This window comes from Artemia sp. Qi Xiang Cuo, chromosome 21 (assembly GCF_049724085.1).
Source record: "Artemia sp. Qi Xiang Cuo chromosome 21, ASM4972408v1, whole genome shotgun sequence".
Lineage (NCBI taxonomy): Eukaryota > Metazoa > Arthropoda > Branchiopoda > Anostraca > Artemiidae > Artemia > Artemia sp. Qi Xiang Cuo.
The window spans coordinates 17022576-17043488 of record NC_142814.1 but is presented as its reverse complement, the minus strand read 5'-3'; the positions used below and the strand labels follow the sequence as shown (position 1 = coordinate 17043488).

General features: G+C 35.3%; 1 protein-coding gene across 1 annotated transcript in view; it reads left to right on the top strand.

Annotated features, from left to right (window-relative positions):
• Positions 1-20913, top strand: part of LOC148939286 (acid-sensing ion channel 2-like) — a 66870-nt gene that overhangs the window by 32575 nt on the left and 13382 nt on the right. Inside the window, exons 5-7 of the mRNA XM_089106833.1 lie at positions 9774-9864; positions 12467-12669; positions 13929-14058. Coding sequence (XP_088962959.1) covers positions 9774-9864; positions 12467-12669; positions 13929-14058 — 424 coding nt within the window. The remainder of the gene's footprint in view (positions 1-9773; positions 9865-12466; positions 12670-13928; positions 14059-20913) is intronic.

Sequence of the window (20913 nt, the reverse complement as noted above, 5' to 3'; positions counted from 1 at the left end):
AATTTATCTAGATGATTTTCAAATTATAATTATCATTAACAGATTGTACCCATGTCGTACATTAAATCAAGTAGATTATAGATCTTTTTCTGAATTATAATGCCTTTACCATCGCTTTTAACTTGAATTTGACCATTTTCCAAAAGATATATTAGGAAGCGTGTAATTTTTTCACGATATTAGTGGGGCCTTATATATACAAATTTAAATACAATTGAATCCAATTCCTCCTTCTTTAATTGTGTTCCAGCAGTAGACTCTTGAGGAGATGATTCTTTTGTGATCAGCAGCAGTAGCAGTGGGCTTCGATCGATAGGACTTGTGTTTGTCCACTCGGCGAAGTGCATCTTGAAGTAAAATCAGGTTTTTATCATCCTCAATATTTTCATTGTCAAGGAATTTACTCAGATTGTCCTCAAAGTGTTCCACGGGTGAGAGAGCGAGTTCTATTGGAGTCAATTTATAGCGTTTTGCCATTCTCTAGAGAAAACTGTTTACTGATCCTGCAATTATAGGCAGAAAAAGCGTGAAAAAGCTACCACCTGCCTGATGGAGTTGTTTCCTTTTAAAATTCTTTCCTTTCTTTTTAGAGGCCAATGTACTTACAATGGAACGATGTTGCTTTGCCTGCTACTTAGCTTCTTCCGTCAGTTAATAATTATCCTAGATAAAATTTAAACAAAGTTCGTATATTAGATTAATTAAATAATTGTCAGTACCGTATTTGAGTATGGCTTTTCTAAGCGGAGGTTTTGAAGTGATTGAAACTAAAAACTAATATATATTTTCAAGTAATTTTTTCAGTGCCATGAGACCGACTAATATGTCTTTTTGGCGTTCACGGGGAGATATACTATAATTTTATTGTCAAAAATATCTGTGACTACACGTAGATCCTCGGGTGTAGTTCGATTAAGACCCAACAGGATATAGTCGTGGGGTTTATTAGTTGCCTGATTGTGTGCCGAGAGCAGGAATTTAAGGGCTCCTAGATAGATTCGTTTATTGAGTGCTATTAGCCAGCTAGAATCACGAACAACTCCATAGATGATCTAGTAGGTGCAGTTCAATGCAAGTGTTCGCATACATTTGCTCTGATGAAAGAGATTGTGTAGAACTAGAGTAACGGAAATCTGTTCATGATGAGAGCGAAGTGTGGACAATTGCAGCTTTTGTTGGGACCACTACTCAATGGATTTAGCCAGATCGTCGATGATCATCCTAGATTTTGGTTCATAAATGTTGAAAACATGAAATCCTTGTATGAATTGTATATGCACTGATCTCATGACAGCAATTGCTTTTATTTTATCTTATGACGCCTGCCAAATACTGTAGCAATAAAATATTTTTTTGCTTTTCCGCAAATATTTTATCGCAATTTTGAATTATTTTAGTTAAGAGTGTTGTTTTGCCCGACATTGAGGGCCCACACAGAAACGATCTGAATGGTGTTTTAAATTGATGCATATTCCCTTCAACATTTCACCTGGACAACTAACTATAGACCCTAATTGTCTAATGACTATATAATTTCCCTACTGCTACTCTGTTCTTCAAGAAGAAGAAAACGAATAAAGAATCATATTTTCTTTTATTATATACATAAGAAAGTAACAATACTTAAAAAAAACACATTAAACATGAAAAAATACACTTTTTTTTTAAATTTATTTATAATAAAAAAAAATACAACATTTACATAGGCACACAGAGAGAAAAAAAACACTTGAATACTTTTTTTGTTTATTTATAGGGAAAAAAAATACAACATTAAATTAAAGCACTTGAAAAAATATCACTTTTTTTGAATGAAACATTTACAAAAAAAAATCTGCTCTAAGTCAAAAAGAATAACTTTGATAGTGGCGGTGCGCCCCCCGCTGGCGGCCGCCCCCCCCCCCCGGCCGCGAGGCCCCCCCAAAGGTTTTTAGGAAATAATTTACAGGACTTTATTTAAACCGCGACTTTCCCTATGGGTAACACATTCGGTCCAGTCTGAAGTTAAATAGTGTCCAAGGGGGAGGGTAGTCACACCGTCTTGACAAACATAGACCTTTTCGGAGATGGTACTCATGGCAATTTTTTCTACATTTGCAGTAAAGATCTCATAGCTGAGGGAGAAAATTGCCAGCAAGTAGACTCGCGGAATTGTATTTTCAACAATACAGTTCCTACAGATGTCCATGTTAACATTCTTCTCCACATAGCGAGATGGCACTCCTTTGCATTGTTTCTTGATTTTCTCGTCGTGTGTTTGCATAAAGTACACATTTGGACTTGCAAACATACCACGGGAAATCATGTCGCGTACTGGGTAAGATTTAAAAAAATAAAATCTTCTGGTAGTCTCCAAGGTTCAAGATCTATGGATAAATGCCCCTTCCCTTAGTGCATTACCACAGTTAACTGACAGATTAAACGTGCGCCAAATCATCAATTACATTCGAGGTTTTTACTTTTAACAGTAGAGAATCCGTGTCACCATAACAGACCTTTACTTGCCCCTTTTCCGGCCACTGTACCCTAGCCACATTGTAGTAGAATTCCAACATGAGCTTTTTTGAGATCTCCGAGATCGCACTGCCTGCAGCAATATTTTTATTCAAGACAATTCTCCTTTTTTTCCTATTCAAAAGTACCGTGTCCAGGCAAATGTCTTTGAAGAAAGCACAATTGGGATTGGTAATGCTTCATACTCAACTTTTAGGGTAAGTCACAACGTAGCAGTATTTTTACTTATGGACGCCCTCACACATTTTGCCGTAACCTGAATTCAAAGAAAGCTTATAAATTTCTTTTTTATCTTTTGTCTCCGGTGCAGAAATTTTTTAGACACAAGTGTCAACAAATGTTTTCAAATACTGTTTTGTGCTAAACTCGAGCACTCGGTGAACCTGTGTGACTTTGAAACCGTTGTTGTACATCCATTTTAAAGTTATATGATGTAACAACTATTTTTTTTTTGGCAGAAGATCAGTAATAAGTTTTTGTTTTGAAGGTTTCCAATGCAATCCGTCCACCTCGACTAAACGCCTATGGCGAGGGCTCAAAGAGTTCTTTGTCACAGGTCTATTGATGCATGGGAAAACAAAATCCTTTACTGAATCGTGAAGCTCGACTGGTATCTCTCCATCAGTTTCAAAAAACCATCCAACCGGTCCATTCTCCTCAACACTGTTAATGTTGGGGAAATGAGGAGCTCGAGGGTCATTGAGCCATTTGTAGTCGACGCAAGGTACTGCATAATGAGATATGGCTAAGGTATAGAGAGAGTTCATATCGAGGAAAACTGCATCCGATTTTGTCCCCGTCTTCTCTCCTGTTGGATCAGTTTCAAAGATACGATCCGCGTGAAAAACAAAACCCCCCCTCATTGATCTTTCTATGAACAGGTGTTGATAAATGTCCGATTTTAGCCCAATTTTTTCCAAACTAATTTTTAGGATAATGTCCATCACTAGACGAGGAAAAGAAAAATAATACCCCAATTGATGATTAAATTCCTCATAGATTTTATCCGTATTGTTACATATAATGTCTAACAGAGTTAACACGTCACTCAAAAAATACAGCTTGCAGTAGTCAAACCCATTTTTACACCCTCCCTCTGCCCAAACTTTTGTAGCAAAACTGTATTCATCGGGGGTGCAACTACGATCGTGAAGACTGTCGTAAAACGATTCAATTGGAGGAATAGTTTCCTCGGCGAATCTTGACATGGAACAGTAATAGTCATAAGAATATATGCCCTTGACCGTCAACAAATCATATAAATCATTTGGAAATTGTTGCTTGAGAAGGGGGAAAGCATTGCAACCGTCATCGTTTTTCTGCACTTGAATTAATTCGCTCAATGATTTAGGGAAAAAACTGTATGAATCTAAAAAGCAAATTTTATTCGTATACTCAATGTCGGCTTCAACAAATTTCCACTTAAATTCCAAAACAAGCAAGTTTTCCGCTGATTTAGGTATGATGTTGTAGGTAAAGCTGTCTATCACCAATGCATTATCCATTGTTCCATTTCTTTGAAGATGCACCAATGCAGGTAGCACATACTTTAGATCGTAGTTAGCATTATGTATAAAAACAGGAAGAAAAAGTTGCTGTTTAATTTTTAAATTACATGAATTGTGAGCCCACCCCCGAGAGTTACTTTTTCCCGTTTAATTGGGGTCAATAAGGTGATCGTGGTCCTGGACCGCGTCTTTTGGGGCAAGAGCACCTCTACATACCCAGAAAATCGTCCCCTTTTCCAGCGCCGGTTGCTATTTATCTGACAATGTCATTGGATAATTGATGTGACGCAATCGTGAAATTCCCCCGTTCGTTGTTTTTATTACAGAAATCAATAGCTTTTCCATACTGCCCTTCTCATCCATAGTCAAAAAAACTCTTCTAATTGCATTTTATTGTTGGAATCACGACGAGCATGCGCGTAGGAACACGCAACTAGTTTGTGATCCTTGACTATATTCGGCTTTGATGAGTCCGATGCCTACATAAATCTTGAATCGCAGTCTAGACACGGTTGGACGGATTGAGAAAAGACTTATGGAAATTTTTAAATGGTTAAGGATCCTTGGTTTGCATTGATAGGTTTCGTATTTGAGTGTATATGGTTCTGCTCGTACCTGTGTGGCACAAACCCGTCTACTTGGATCTGAATTAAGACAAATACATGGAGTACTAAAGACATTCTCCATTCTATTTACCGTTGGCTAGGAGTTGATTTATTGCTGTTACGGGGAAAAATGACCATAAGAATTGACATCTTTGGGAGGCTCGTAAATAATCCAAACCCAATTTTTAACATTTTCTACTGACGGTGTCCTCACTTAATACAAAACCGATTTTTTATTTGTTTTTTTTCCCCATCTACAAAGCCGCTACCATACTGAAGAACGACCACCCCCACCCAACGAAGTGAAATTGCTTCCTAGATAAAGCTTTTTTATCTAAGTGAAGCTGGCAAAATCCCCTCTAAACAATAAAATAGTAAAATATGAAAAATTTTTCCGCCATTACGTGCAAGGTTGTCGAGATTTTTCATTGACGATTCTTTTTTTAATGTTTTATGGGCTGCTGCTAAAAATGCATATTTAAAACATTATAGTCCCGTTTCAAAATTGAAACCATGAACCCCTTCTGTAGGCAAAAAATCTGGGTGGCATTTTATTCGTCGAGCAGCCCCCGCCCCCCTTACCATAAAGTTATTTTTAAATCTACTGAGATTCATATCCATGTGTTCAATGTATAAAATGGTGGACCCATTTCCCCTCTCATTAAACGTGTCCAAAGGTGATATTAATTTATTTACCCAGTTGTAAAAGTTGTCCCCAAATTCGTTGAGACCTGGGTGAAAAGTCTGGCTGTCAGTTGAAGAATTACAATAAAAGATATCCCCGGATGTTGTCTTGTTTAAATACACTTTTTGTTTCACCGTTGTTTTATTCCCTCCGTGACCCCCCCCCCAATTATTAATCGAAAACTCAATTTGATCTCTAATTTAGTCGATGTAGTTCTGGATACCTTTCACGGGGTCAGTTAAAAGAAGGCCCGCGTTTTCCTCAGGGGGGTTAAAATAAACTCTGAATGTTAGTAAGTGACCTAGAGCAGACTCTAATGAATAAAATTCACGCGATTCCAAGGACTTAGCACTACGTTCATGTCCTGCACCTGTTTGTACAGGACTCGATTCACTAATAGTAAAGTTATCGTTAAAAGTGTCCTCGGAAAAATGAGGCCCAACAATTTGCATAAGACTGTCCATTTCTTCAGCTGTAAATTGAAAATCCAGGGGGATACCAAATAACGTACCTTCACTAACATCATCCGGTGAGAGGGGACAATTACCCATGATACTTTGAAATCCTGGGCCAGGGAAGGCAGAAGTTTTCACAGCGTCCCCCTGAAACTAGAATATGAATGGATTAAGTTTTTTTTGACGAAAGTTTTATTACAATTATAGCGCACTTTTCTTTTTTTTATCAAACATTTTTTTTTTCTTAATTGGATTCGAATTTATCAAACAAACGCATAATAAGTTACAAATTTTTGCTTATACACAGGGAAAGGCACATGCGCAAACACACGCACACGCACAAACACACACACGCACGCGAACAAAAACACAAACCCAAAGGCAAAACAGCAAGAACAAGAGAGAAATCACACAAACACAAGCAAAAACACCAACACACACACACACACACGCACACACACACCCAAAAACACATACACAAACATACACACACACATACACATACGCACACACACACATATACATACACACACACGCACGCACACACACCCACCCACACACAAACACACACAAAGACACAATCAAGGAAACACACACATACACAAACACACACACCCACAAAGAGACAAAGACACACCCACACACAGACACATATACACACACACACAGACACACACACACACGCTGAAATATTCTTACAGGTTGAAATTGCGTTTCTAACCCCTTAGCCTATATTCAATGAGTCTATAACGTGCTGCAAAAACGGCGTCAGATAGAAATGCGCCGTGGAAACAATTTATGCGATTTTTCCTGTTTTAATATCTCTCTTCGTCTAAGATAAAAAAACATTCGGTTATTTGAAACCTCACTTTGTAGCGAGCAGGCGATTAAGGTTCAAATTTATGCCTGTCAGGTTAGTATCCAACCATTTCGATGGGTTATTTTGATAAACGGATTAAATATACACACAAAAGCCAGGTGCAAAACACATCTCAGTTTAAGAATGATTGTCCGATTTTCAACTGTGAAATAATAGTTATTTGTTTAAAGAAATAATGGATTTTTGCAGTAGAAAACATCTTGCTTAAAAGAGAAATTACAGGTAAAGTTTTATAAAATCAATGATAAGCTATTTGGTACTTCTGTGTTACAACCATTCTTTTATATACTGCTAATTTGGTTAATGAAAGAATATAGAATAGTTTAGAAACAAATTTAAGTTTTACTCATCAAAAGTTATACGGTTGAGAAAATTCGTCTTGTTTTTGAAAAATACGGAAAAGAAAAACTAAATATACATTTACAAATTCTGGCTGCATTTGTACATCAGAAGTCCCTGTCAATGCATGAAGAGGAGTGTTCCCTCCATCTTGATCAGATGAGGCTGACTCGAATTTCTTGTCAGGTTGCATAGAGACTCCTGGCTGGTCCAACGGACGTGCATTGGAATTAGCAAATCTGATGACCGATGGTCTTGCAGCTTGCATTGATGTGATATCATCCCATCTTGGTCTCTTTTCGGAGGGAGGGTAATCGCATGAATCCACCTCAACATTCTTAAAAAAGAAGAAAAAGTTTAGTAATAAAATAATAAGCCCTCTTTTACAGATAAATCGCCCTCTAAAGTTTATTCTGGTGTTTGTAGCACCCTATGTCTTAGCACTTTAGAAATATTTAAAAAGCTTCTTAAGTAGAATTTGGAGTTTGGAGGGAAGGGAAGAAGGGAAGGGTGATTTCAAAACATCTTCCCATAATATAATTTGACCTATAAAGTCAATTCTGATGTTTGTAGTGCTCTATGTCTTAAAGCTTTACAAATATTTAAAAAAGCTTCTGAAGTAGAATTTTGGAAAATTTTGAGTTTGGAGGGAGGGGGATTTCAAAAACATCTCCCCATAATATAATTTGACCCATAAAGTCAATTCTGATGTTTATAGTGCTATAACTATTAGCACTTTAGAAATATTTAAAACAGCTTTTAAAATAAAATTTTTGAAAACTTTGAGTTTGGAAGGAAGGATGATTTTATAACCCTCTTCCCGTGATATAATTTGACCTATAAAGTCGATTCTGAAACTCGTAGCGCTCAATTTATTAGTGCTTTAGAATGCCTGCTACTTTTTACAAATCAATATTTTTCTGCTCAAATGTTCCTTCGCGTACATATATTCATCATACTGAACAGTCTTGGGAGTCCTAGTATGCTACCTAGGCTGGAATATGCTTTAACTAATTAATAGCTTAATAAATACATCTTTTCAAAATTTCACTTTGAAGGACGAAGATCACAGAAACAGGTTTCAATTCATGACAATGAGCCAAGATATTACCTACTAAGCTTTGGAAATTGCTGTATTGTTAAGAGGATTAGCCATAGATACTCTATTTTTGATAATGTGAAAAGCCACAGTTTGAACGAAATAACTAAAACTAAAGAATTATGATCGTAACGCAGCAATTGAGTAGTGGGTTTTTGTTTTACATAATAGAAAAAAGCATACTTAGCGTTTTCTATTGAATATAATCATTATATTTTAATATTTTGTATTGTTGGGGGGGGGGGCTAAGTCCCCACTGAAATTTTAAATTACTATTAAAACTTTTTTTTTTGGAAATAAATAATGAAATTGCAATCACATTGAAAATTGACAAATCCATTGTTTTTAAAGTTAATAATAAGTAGTGTACTATAATAAATGTGTTAAATCATAATGAAGATTGGAATGTAGGGTATGATCATTTATAGGGTTTTTGCTTGAGTACATTATACGTTGCCAAGTTTTTAAAAAAAGCCTACTAATGAAGTTACTGTATATAGAGTAACCACAAGCAAATACTGGTTTAGAAAAAACTAGAATAGTGACAACAAAAAAATAATTGATATATATTAACAGCTAAACAAGACGCGCTGGTTTTCAGACATGGATTTACCCTAAAAGACATATATACCATGAACTAGAAATCTGGTCTATGTAAATTGTGTCAGAAAAACTTGTCTTTCATAACATATTATGCAAGGTCCTAACTAGTACAAGATGGAACATAGTATAAATCAATGTGAGGGAGCTCTGAATCTCTTTGAAAAGGCATATACAAGGTCCAGAATAACATAGAAATTGCTATATGTCCGAGCAAATCCAGAAGGCCATGTGAGGGAGCTCTGAATCTCTTTGAAAAGGTGTAATGCCCCGTAGAATAACATTGAAATTGCTATACCTCCGAGCAAATCCAGAAGGTCATGTGAGGGAGCTCTGAATCTCTTTGAAAAGGTGTATACAGATCCAGAATAACATAGAAATTGCTATACCTCCGAGCAAAATAGTACCTTGGTTACTACTTTCAAAGCTTTGTATTTTGTGTATGTTTTTTGTAGATGGGATTGAGACCCCCTCCCCTCTGTAGCAAAAGCCAAAAAGAACGTCACATGTTCTAGATTTTTAAAGTTTTGCATTTTGTATATTTTTGGTATTCTAGGGAGGGACTAAAGCCCCCTCTCTAACATGATCGATTTTGTTTGTACTGCCTTGCTTTGTGGAAAAGACATGTGTTATTTTAGAATATTTATAAAATCGCTGCTCCGCTCTTAGAATTCTTAGGAAAAATGTATTATCTTGAATTTTTTAGATCTGCTTATTAATTGATTTGAAAACTATTTGTCTGTATCAGAAGTGGCCTTACTAGTTTGCGGGGCCTTGTGCAACCACCACTGCGCCGGGTATGACGTCGTAGTTACAATGCAGCGGGAGCAATAATAATGTAATGGGAAACCCCATCCGTGCATCCCACGGCTTTTTTTGTGAGGCTCCTCGCGAAGTCAGTAAATCACCCACGTCATTGTAATTCGTAACATATTTAGCTCTGTTAGCGCGGGGTCCCGGTAAGCGTGGGGCCCGGTGCGGTCGCACCACTTGCAAAGGCTCTTACTGGTCTGTATGTTTGTTGATATTTGATTATGTTACGTCTAAGTTGATAGTACTAAAGAAGTAACTTTGTTTTTCTATTTTAGTGTTGGTTTGGTAGAAATATCTCATGTTCCAAGCGTGGTGAATGGAAAAAGATTTATACTTATCAAGGGGTCTGCTACTCATACAAATTGCGTAAGTAGCTCCATAAAATGAGCTAATTGATTTAGTAATTAACCAAGAATTGTTTCATATACTAGATAGGATGATGATATATTTATAAAAGCTATTTATGGTTCCCAACTTTTGGGAGTTATTGCCATACAGTTGACCATAGTTGAACTATAGTCAATTATTTAGCATTTTACCCGCTCCGTAGTTGCAGCGTGGCAATTTTACCATCGAAGTCTTGTTGACTTGTCTTAGCTCCTGTCACTGAGTAGAGACAGTGTTTAGTAACTTAAGAATTTTTAATATTCCAGTTAAGATTTTAAAATATTGGACAAGGCGATCTCAGGGTATTTGAAAAGGACTATATTTAAGTTCTTCTGACAACTTTTGGGAGTTATTGCCATACTGGTCAACTGCTATACCTTAGGGCCCGATCGCGCTCTAAGCTTGACTTACTTAAGTCTACTACCGTAATTTAGGGTCTGAACTCGCTAAAAGTAAATTTTTCGAAAACAATTTTTAAAGGATTTTTTTAATTTTTTTTAATTTTTTTGTTATTTATTAATAATTTTATTTATTGATATATAATAAGAACTTGTATAATAAGAAACTACTTCGATTATTCTAGCATTCACTTTTGTTCTCGTTCTTTTTTCTCTTTTTAGCTATTATTAATTTTTCTTGTAAGACATTCACACCATTCACAACAAAGTTTTGGTATAAATTAGTGAGGACCGAGAATTGACTGAGAAGACTTAGAATATGGTTCCCGTTTTTAGTTGTTCTAACTAAACAAGAAGTTATGAGCCTTGTATCCAACTGGCTTAAAGCCGTAGTTTTTTAAAGTTTTAAAGAATAACTTAGTTTATTTTGATTTGGGAAGGTTATTTACTAGTTTTTTGTGCGAGTTTACCTATTTATACCAATATTTGATAGCACTTAAGAAGAAAACTTAGAGTCACAAATTTGTGTTGAATTTTTGTCACAAAAGTTTTAACAAAATTTTATTTAAGCTTTTGGCTAAGTTTAGAATTAATCAGAAAATGGGATATGGGCTTTATTCAGCAAAACGAATCAGAAATATTAAAGTCTGTGTAAAGATTCTGATATAAAGAGTCCATTTGCTTACCAAGATCTTACCACTCTCTTTACCACTGTCTCACCACTGTCCTCTATAATACAGTAATAATAGTTTTTAATGTTGCTCGCCACTGTCATTTGAAAAAAAAATCTTGTTTCTTATATATTCAGTCTCTTGTCATTTTGAACATCATATTAAAGGTTAATAATATGCTATATTATAAATCTAAGGGGGCTATACTCCTGTCAACCCCTGCTCTTTACGCTGTTTTAATTGCATAGCAGTATTTTGGGAAATGGGGCACATTTAGATATATTTGCTTTACATTAGAAAATAGAATTTTGCGAAATAAAAAGGAAGCTGTCGCACTCACACCCATCAAACTCCTACTCCTTACGCTTAAGATCAACGTTTTATTCTTATGATTCGGTATTTTGAATCATAGATCAGAGAGGAGGTAATCAAGAGAGAAGGTAGCAGTTCTAAGCCCCATAACCTAGGAGGGAAAGTGACTTAATAGGGTGTAAAAATATAAAATAAAAGGAATTTAATGTCAGAAGTAAAATAGGTAAAATTTTAGTTTAACTACTTTTCGCTATCTTGGAAAGGGGTTAGGTTAGGAAAATGAAACTTTCAGTAATGTATCCAGGGCCAAAAACATACACTGAGAAGGCAATTCCAAGCTTCCATATTAACCCTCTTCTGATTTCCAGGTCTTAGAAATTTGAATACCTGACAGGTTTATACCTATTGAAATTTTGACAAAACAACATTTTACCTTAATTTTGAGTTATCAGTTTCTTTTTCTCTGGTTTCAGTTCTTAAAATACAATTCCTGTCATTTGAGTAGAATTATAAGCCATATCAATGGTTTCTTCAAAATCTGTGAAATATATTTACAGATCTTTGAAACTTCATAAATTAGGATTGAGCAAAGTTATAAAGATTAAAACAGTTTTCTTGTACTTTATTTAAGCAGAAGACTTATTTTTCAAGGTTTCAATTTTACAACACAAATTTTTTGAAAGGTCAACAAAGGTCAGGGCTCTCTAGAGAGAGAAGGAGTAGAGGTGGGTACTTTAAAATACCTTCCCAGGACATACTTTAGTCTGTAGACCTGTCCCTGAAAGTTTTACTTTCCTAACCTAACCCCTTTCCAACATAGCAAAATGCAGCTAAACTAGAATTTTACCATAAAATAAACTGGAAGCAGGCAGCTACACCCCCTTCCCCTGCCGGGCCTAAAACCGTCACTGAAGAGAAGATATTCTACTTTCCAGTACCCATTGAACTATCAGCACAAATTAATTCTTCCAAACCAAGAGGAGTTACGGATTAAGTTCCTCTCTCTATGTACATTTGAATCACCTTTCATAGAAAGTTTGAATTTTAGGCCTAAAAATATACTTCCGAGCTTCAGATAAGGAAATACATAAGCATACATAAAACTTAGATAAGTGAAATGTTGTAATTATACGGACTTCAAAGGGAAAGTGTATCTCTTTTTTAAAAATCTGAACTTTCCCAATTTGATTTTTATTATAGATGACCCTTCAGTTCGACTTTCTGGCATGTTTAACAATTTCTACTTAAGGCTCGAAGAGAAGGAAAAGAGTCTCTATAATCTTGATGATGGCTGGAAGCTGTTGGTACACGACTCGAGAGACTCGGCTTTAATCGGGATCCGAACCCATGGAAGCACTGTTTACCGTGGCTGGGGAAAAGATATGAGAATTTATGTTCGATCGGTAATTAGTTAGTTTATTTTGAATCTTGACTAATTATTTAATAATTCGTATTAATTAATATTTAAATCAAGTCTCTCGAATGGCTAGACTTACTTTGTCCTTTATTGTGGTTCTTTGTTGACCATCCTAATGGTCCGATTTATAATTAGTTAATTGGTTTTAAACCTAGAAATCCTTTCTCAAGCCAACATAAACCCTTTTCCCTTAGGGTTTCGTGAATTACCGGGGAAGGGTGGGCTCTGAATTAGTCAGATACACTTTAAAAAATAACTTAAACTTTCATGTTTCTGCTTACCTGCAGGACTCCCCAAAGTGTTCATTTATTGAAAGAAAATTTTTGATTTCGTGAAAATTTTCCTTATCGAAAGTACTGTAATGAAAGTTTAAGATGAAATATTTGTCGAAATTTGAATGAATTTAGGGGTTCAAAGACAGATATACTTAAGTTACAAAACAATCATAGTTATTACACAGTTTGATTTTCGCATTGTTTTCTATACGGTTCTATTTAAAGACTCAATTAGTGCTACCTCCCTCAAATACTTTATGGTGGGGCCACATTATTGTCACATTTATAGACAAAATAAAAATAAAAGACGACCATAATACAAATACTCTACTCCCTTCGTACTTTCTGAGTTGAACGATGTTCAACTTTCCAAACTTTGACTTTCAGCCGAATATACAACTAGGGAGTACAATCAAGGAAAAGGCGAGTCCTATCAAGTAGGGACTTACAATAAACAAAAATAAATAATAAATGTATGAATAAGTAATAAATAATGATGAATAATAATTTAAAAATAAGTGACGAGGGGGAAAATCAGCAAAAAATAAGCTAAGAAACAGTAGCACCAAACAGCTTAAGAAGACATGGTTTTCCATTTGAAGTTATAGGGCGAAAGAGTAAGGAGGAAGTGGTGTAGGTAGTAGTGGGGAACTAACAGATTGTTAATGTTCCAATTTTTACGGAAGTGTTGCCAAATTAAACCAAGTAGTTTCGCTTTTTTATTTTCAAGGATCAACATCGCAACACTGACGAAAATGTTAAATTGCCCAAAACCATGTTATGCCTGTTAATTTGTCATTTGGTATATCTGAGGTTGTAGGATTTATTTTTGAAAAGTACATTTTTTCACGATTTTATGATATATTCTTTTTCCGGCTGCTGATTTAATTGTCGGACATGATTTCCTAGTAGGATTGCATCTCAGTTTTTATTTCAGTAATTGGTAATGATTATATATTTTTTCTTTCAGTTCAAAACATTGAATACAAAGTCAAGACCTTGCATTTCAAAGGGAGACTATAGTTGGTCAGAATGTGTTGCCAAATGTTTTGTGACGGCTCTAGCAGCGAAAGCACCTTGCAAGCTTCCTTACATGGACGGTAAAGTCTTTTTATTTTAAACCTTTTTTTTTTGTTATTCTGTTCTCTCTTTGCTTTTTTCCCGAAAATTATATTTTAAGCTTGTTTTAGGGAGGGGGAGGGTTTTTTTAAAACACCAGTTACACGTTGTTTTCGAACAATTATCCTCATTTTTAAACCAGCTTATGAATTTTTTAACCAAAAGTGGACAGGTTATCCCTCCCTCCAAATGGTATCTTCCCCTTTATTCAATTTCATAAGAAACAGGTATTTGTAGAGATTTTTACAGTAATTAATTCATCTCATGCTCTTGTTTTTTTTTTTTAATTGGTCTTATTATATAGTGCTTTATCATATATTATAACATGGTTTGTAGGTCTGTCCAAGTTCTTCTCTTTCTTATATCCTTTTCTTTTTTCCACCTGGAAATTTTTGCTTACTAAACTATTTCAATTAAATTACCTTTCTTTGCTTTCTTATTATTTTTGTTTATTGTCAGTTTTTTTTATTATTCTTAGTATGATGTCGATGGTTGAGTCTCTTTATGTTTCCTTATTCCCTTTTCCCTTTATTCATACTTTAGTCATGAAAAATTTTAACACTTGGTTTTATTGCGTTTACTTTTATTTCTTATAGTTAAAGCAGGCAGTAAAAACTTGTGTGGTTGGTACATGTCCCTCTTGGAGTGAGTTTTGTCTTTAATTTGTTTTACCATCAGGACTTGATTTTTTTTTTCTTCTAATATTTGGTTTCTAATGTACAGCTCAATAGCAGCCATTACTGGTGATTTCAGTGAGGTAAATGGGGAAGAGGGAGGTTCCCAACCCTATAGATTTTTCTGCTCCCCTAGAATTCGAAAACTGTGTTGTTGTCGTTGTTTTTGTTTTTTGTTGTTTTTCTTTTGAAGGGGGGGGGGGGTATTTTCATCGAAAATGCCTTATTGGAAATTTTCATTGAAGAAAAGATTGAAAAAATAACGAATATGCCCCTATTCATTTTGAAAACACCTTTTTCTGGGGTGGGGGGGGGGGGCTTTGTAATGAAAATACCATTTTTGGTATTTTTATTGAACGCAATGTCAAATTTGTCCCACCTAGATTTTGAAAACAAATATCCCCCTCGCCCCTAATTTTTTGTGAATTAGCGCCACTGGGTGAAATGCTATCATCCTTTTCTGTCATTTTAGGATAACTATTGATTCTTATCAGATTATATAATTTGCTGCGGGCCACGAATGTATTCGCGGCAAGAATTCTCTATGACAAAGCAACAGTTTTCCACTTTCTTTTGACATGGGTAGATACAGGGGGGATGCATAATTTATGTTTGGGGGAATCACCAACAAAACCAGGCCTTCCCCATTTGTGGTTAGTCTTCCTCCACCCCTGTAATTAGTGCAGATTTCAACCTTCTACAGGGGGCATGTGCCCCTGGAATCACCCCCTGGATCCGTCCCTGGGTAGATAAATCATTATAATAATATCAAAAGCTTTTACAAGTAATTTTTTTTCATTAAAGTTGGCTGTTAACCAGCAATTATAAAATTGACATGGTAAATTGACAAATTAAATTGATAAAGTTGACATGGTTAAATGACAAATTACATTTGTGAAATTGACATGATAAATTGACAAACAACACTGGTAAAATTGACATGGTTAATTGACAAATTACATTGGTAAAACTGATATGGTAGATTAAAAAATTATATCGGTAAAATTGATATGGTTAATTGAAAAATGTACGTAAAATTTTCAGGTGTAAAATTAAAAATTTAGAAACTACTGGTTACAGAACATTACTCTGTTGCTTGTAATTGTTAATTAAAATCTTTAATTGTAAATTTACTTTTGTTAAATACAATTTAAATTCTTTATTTTTAAAACCCGAAAAAATCATTTTGTTACTGATTTTTTTTTTATTGTTAAAGGTTTTTAACTACATCAATTTCTTTTCAAATGAATCATTAAATAGCTCTCTTTGATTTTCTAGTGCCGAGCTAGTTGAGGCGAAAAAAACGGAAAAAAAAGAAAAAGAGATAGTGTATATAATGAATATCGTGGTTTCAGCCACTTTTCTTGACTTTCAGGCCAATATAATTTCCTTGTTCTTCAAGGCAAGGACGGTAAGTTTTCTATATAGGGCTTTCGGACAAGCCGGTTCTAATAGTGTACTTCTTGTTTTGATCTGACTTTATTTTTAGGAGTTATAGGTTATTATATTTTTTAGTATTGGACGTGATCGTCTTTTACTAGGTTGCTAGCTACCGCTGCAACCTGGATTAAAAAAAAGTTTTTCTTAACTGAAGTAAGGAGTGACATTAAGGCTTAAAACGAACAGAAATTGTTCCGCATCTGAAAGGGGCTGTCCCCGCCTCAACGCCCCGCTCTTTACGCTAAAGTTTTTGATTGTTTAATAAAGTAGAGCTGTGAGAAAGAGTCAAACTTTAGCGTAAAGAATGGGACGTTGAGGAGGGGACAGCCCCTTTCATATACGGAATAATTTCTGTTCGTTTAATGTTTTTATGTCGCTCCTTACTTTCAGTTAAAAAAAATTAAGTACTGAGCGTTTTTAATTAATGCAGGTTTTGAATTAAGTTTGATTTTTGTTCCATTTATTTAAGAATGACTCCTGAATCACAAAGGCTGTTTAATTAGAAAAATAACCTCTTTTAAAAGTTCAAAAAAGCTTTAGTGTAATAGCGAGCTATTTAGGAGAGTCAACCCCCCTTATATACGTAATATTTTCTGTTCGTTTTAAGTTTTAATGTTGGTCCTTACTTTCAGTTGAAAAAACTTGTTTTTTTAATTTAATTTCTGATTGTTTTTTAAATAATGCTGGGAGATCCAGCGCCCTTTTCATGGAAATTCTCTTCTCCCATGAAAAATTCCTCCATGGAAAGATCCTCCCACGTAATCCCCTCCCTCCGACCCCCCCCCCATCTGAAAAAAATCTCCTCTGAAAACATCTGTATATTTCTCAATAACCAATAGCCTACTATATGTAAACAATGGGCAAAGTTCATAACTTGCAGCCCTTCCCTTGGGGACTGTGGGGATTAAGTCGTCCTCAAAGACATAGTTATTAGAATATTAGACTATGTTGAACAAAATGGCTCTCTCAAAATTTTGATCCGGTGACTTTGAGAAAAAAGAGTGTGGGAGGGGGCCTAGTTGCCCTCCAGTTTTCTTGGTCACTTAAAAGGGAACTAGAATTTTTAATTTCTGTTCCAACAAGCCCTCTTGTGACATTCTAGGACCACTGGGTCGATACGATCACCCCTGAAAAAAAATAAAATAAACACGCATCCGTGATCTTTCTTCTGGAAAAAATCCACATTTTGCAGATAGTAGCTTGAAACCTCTACAGTAAGGTAAGTAGTGTGATTATTCAGTAAGATTCCATGACTTTTAGGGGGTGTTTTCCCCTTTTTTCGAAAATAAGGCAAATTTTCTCAGACTCGTAACTTTTGATGAGTTAAACTAAACTTGATGAAAATTTTATTTTCAAAATCAGCATAAAAGGAAAATTCTTTTGATGTATCTGTTCGTATCAAAATTTAGTTTTTTAAAGTTTCGGTTACTATTGAGCCGGGTCACTCCTTACTTGCAGTTTGCTACCACGAACTGTTTGAAACTATTTCAATCTCTTATTTATTAGTACAGGCAAATGTTCCTTATTTATTATAATAATGCTCAAACACCATAAATATTTTTGCAGTTTACATAATAACTTTAGCAGTCCATAAAATAAAATTATTTTATTTAAAATTTTCAGGATTTACTCTAGTTTCAATTCACCAATCAGATTGTTTGTTAAAACTCTATTGACTAAGCTATGTACTCTAAAACACCCGTTATTTTATATTTTACTATGAAAATTTTATGGAATTTTACCCACGCAAGCGTACTCGCTCGGAATATTACGGAATAAATCTTTCGGAATATTACCAGAATCCAACTAAACTAGCACCACTTGGTGGAAGTTATCATTATATGTTACAGTGGAACCCCTTGGAAAAAGTAAAAATTAAATATTTAGTGACCGAAGTTACTTCAAGGCCGATCACTGACCATGGTCTGCTGCAATTCGGTGACTGGATAACGGGAGAAAACTGGGTCGCAGTCTCTTCAGCTAAAGACTTGGAATCCCAATTAGAAGAATTCCATAATAAGGTAAATTCAAAATTTCTCGAGTGCTTTCCCGAACGTAAGAGTAAATTCTGTACTAGTAATAAACCATACGTAAATTCAAAAATAAAGCAACTGATAAAACATAAATTGCACCTAATACGAAAAGGTCAAGTGAACCAAGCAAAACAGTTGTCAAACCAAATAAATTGGAAAATCAAAAAGGCACAAGCAAATTACTATGAAAATGAAGTTGACCATCTTTTGGAGTCCATGCCGTCGCAGTTTTTCAGTAAAGTAAAAAGTCTGACTGGCAAAAGTTCTCAACCAGTTGACTTCATGAAGGAGGAGCCTCTAGAGAAAACTGCGAATGATTTAAATGCCCATTTTGCTTCAATTTTGCAGTCTTACCACCCTCGACCATCCGAGGATCCTCCAGTAAATTTAACTACTCCTTCAGATGATAATTTAATTGCTGATAGTTCATGGGCAATTATGATCCGTAAACTCTCTTCTTCAAAAAGAACTTCCGTTGCCCCTTTTGACATTGCAGTTGCTCTTTTTAAAGCATTTGCTAGAGAATTATCATTTCCCCTTCAGGTCATCTTCAATACTATAACAAATACTGAATATTTCCCAAAGAAATGGAAGAAAGGGTTAAGTACTCCCATTCCAAAGAAAGGAGCAGCTAATGATTTTCGGGTCTTTGATCAATCCCAGTTACGTCAGTCTTTAGCAGAATATACGAAAGCTGTGTTGCCGCATGGCTGAAAAAATATCTTTTGAAAGTAACTGATCGAAAGCAGTTTGGTAACATCCCTAAGTGTTCGACAGTTCATTACCTCGTTAATTTAATTGATTTTATTTTAAAACACCTGGATGGACCTGGAAAATGGATAAATTTAATTGCATTTGATTTCAGAAAAGCATTTGACCTTGTTCATCACAAAATCCTTTTAGAAAAAATGGCGGAAAAAAATATACCCAGCTTTACTATTAAAATCATCAAGAGCTTCTTAACAAATAGAGAGTAAACTGTAAAGTATAAAGACCAATTTTCCACTCCTCTGCCAGTTTTTTTGTGGAATTCCACAAGGAACTGTGATCGGGCTGCTAGGATACTTCCTCATGATAAATGAAATTGCTTCTGAGCTGGAGGACAGATGGAAATACGTTGACAACTTGTCCTTAACGGAAATCGTATCTAAGGATTCGAAGAGCAATGCTGCTGGTTTCATCGACCAAGTTACCTCAGAGGCGGCTGATCTAAACATGGTCATGAATAAAGACAAATGCTCGGTCACAACATTTTCTTGTCTTCAGAATACTCAACCGTCTTTCGAACCTCCTATCGCTTCCGAGCTAATAAGCCATAAGATAACTTTACTTGGTGTGGTGATTTCTTCTGATCTCTCATGGCGGGAAAATACAAAGATAATTGTAAAAAAAGCTAACGGCGCAATCCAAATGCTAAAAACACTGAACAAATTTCGAGTTCCTAAGGACAAGCTGAAACTAATATTTTACACTTTCATCCGCCCCTTAGTTGAATATGCTTGTCCGGTTTGGCACTTTTCCCTTACCCAGGATGAAACTGGTAAAACAGAACGAGTTCAGAAGAGATCACTGCAAATCATTTATGGCGGTTCCCCTCTACCTTACTCCTTTTACCTCAAGGAATTTAAACTTGAATCCCTTTCTTCCCGCCGAGAAAAATTATGCCAAATATTTGGCTCCTCCCTCCTTCAACATCCCATCTACCGATCATTCCTTCCCCCACCTTTTGTCCCTATAAGATCTCGGCCCCCTAGGGAAGTAGCTGAGAAGGTTCCGAAACAAACCCCAGTCCACTATAACACCATGTGCTACAATAAAAGCTTTGTGCTAAGCTTTGTGAAATATTACAATGATCTCTAGTGTTTTTATTGTTTAGTTTATTTTATCCTGACGAAGTTTTATCCGACAATTTTATTCTCAATCTCAAGTGTTTTTATCCTTTGGTTTATTAATCCTGACAAAGTTTTATCAGACAACTTTATTTTGCTAATTATGACTAAGAGACATCATATTTGGGCTTTGCCCACAAGAGCTATGTCTTGTTTTTGAATTAAATGAATTTAAATTTGAAATTTGAATACTCTTTTTCAATATTGTCTCAAAGTGAATAATCCTTCATAATATAAGGGCCTCGGTGGCTCAGTCGGTAGAGCGTAGGTTTCATAATCGTAGGGTTATGACTTCGAGCCTCAAATAAAGCATATGGTTATTTATTTTACTGTGGGCTAAAATTCGTTCTTAATTATTATTATTTTAGTTAATTACAAAAGGTTTCTAAATACAGCAATTTCCTTTAAAATGAGCCATTACACAGCTTTCTATTATGATGATTAAATACCTAAGATTATGACGTGATTCATCAATCATGACCATGAAAATGCAGTTTTTCGTAAGAACATGATTTAATATTAAAAATAACTTTTTTTAATTACAAAAGGTCCGTAACCCCATCAATTTCGTTTAAAATGAGCCATTAAACAGCTATCTACGATGTTACAATGCCCCGCTATCTGAGGAAAAGAAAAAAGAAAAAATGATGCCGTATATGCAGAATATCGTGGTTTCAGCCACTTTTCTTGATTTTCAAGCCAGCATGTTTCCCTTGTTGTTCAAATCAAGGGACTATAAGTTTCCTATACGGGGGGTTTCGAACAAGACGGTTCTAATACTGTGTTTTTTTTTTTATCTG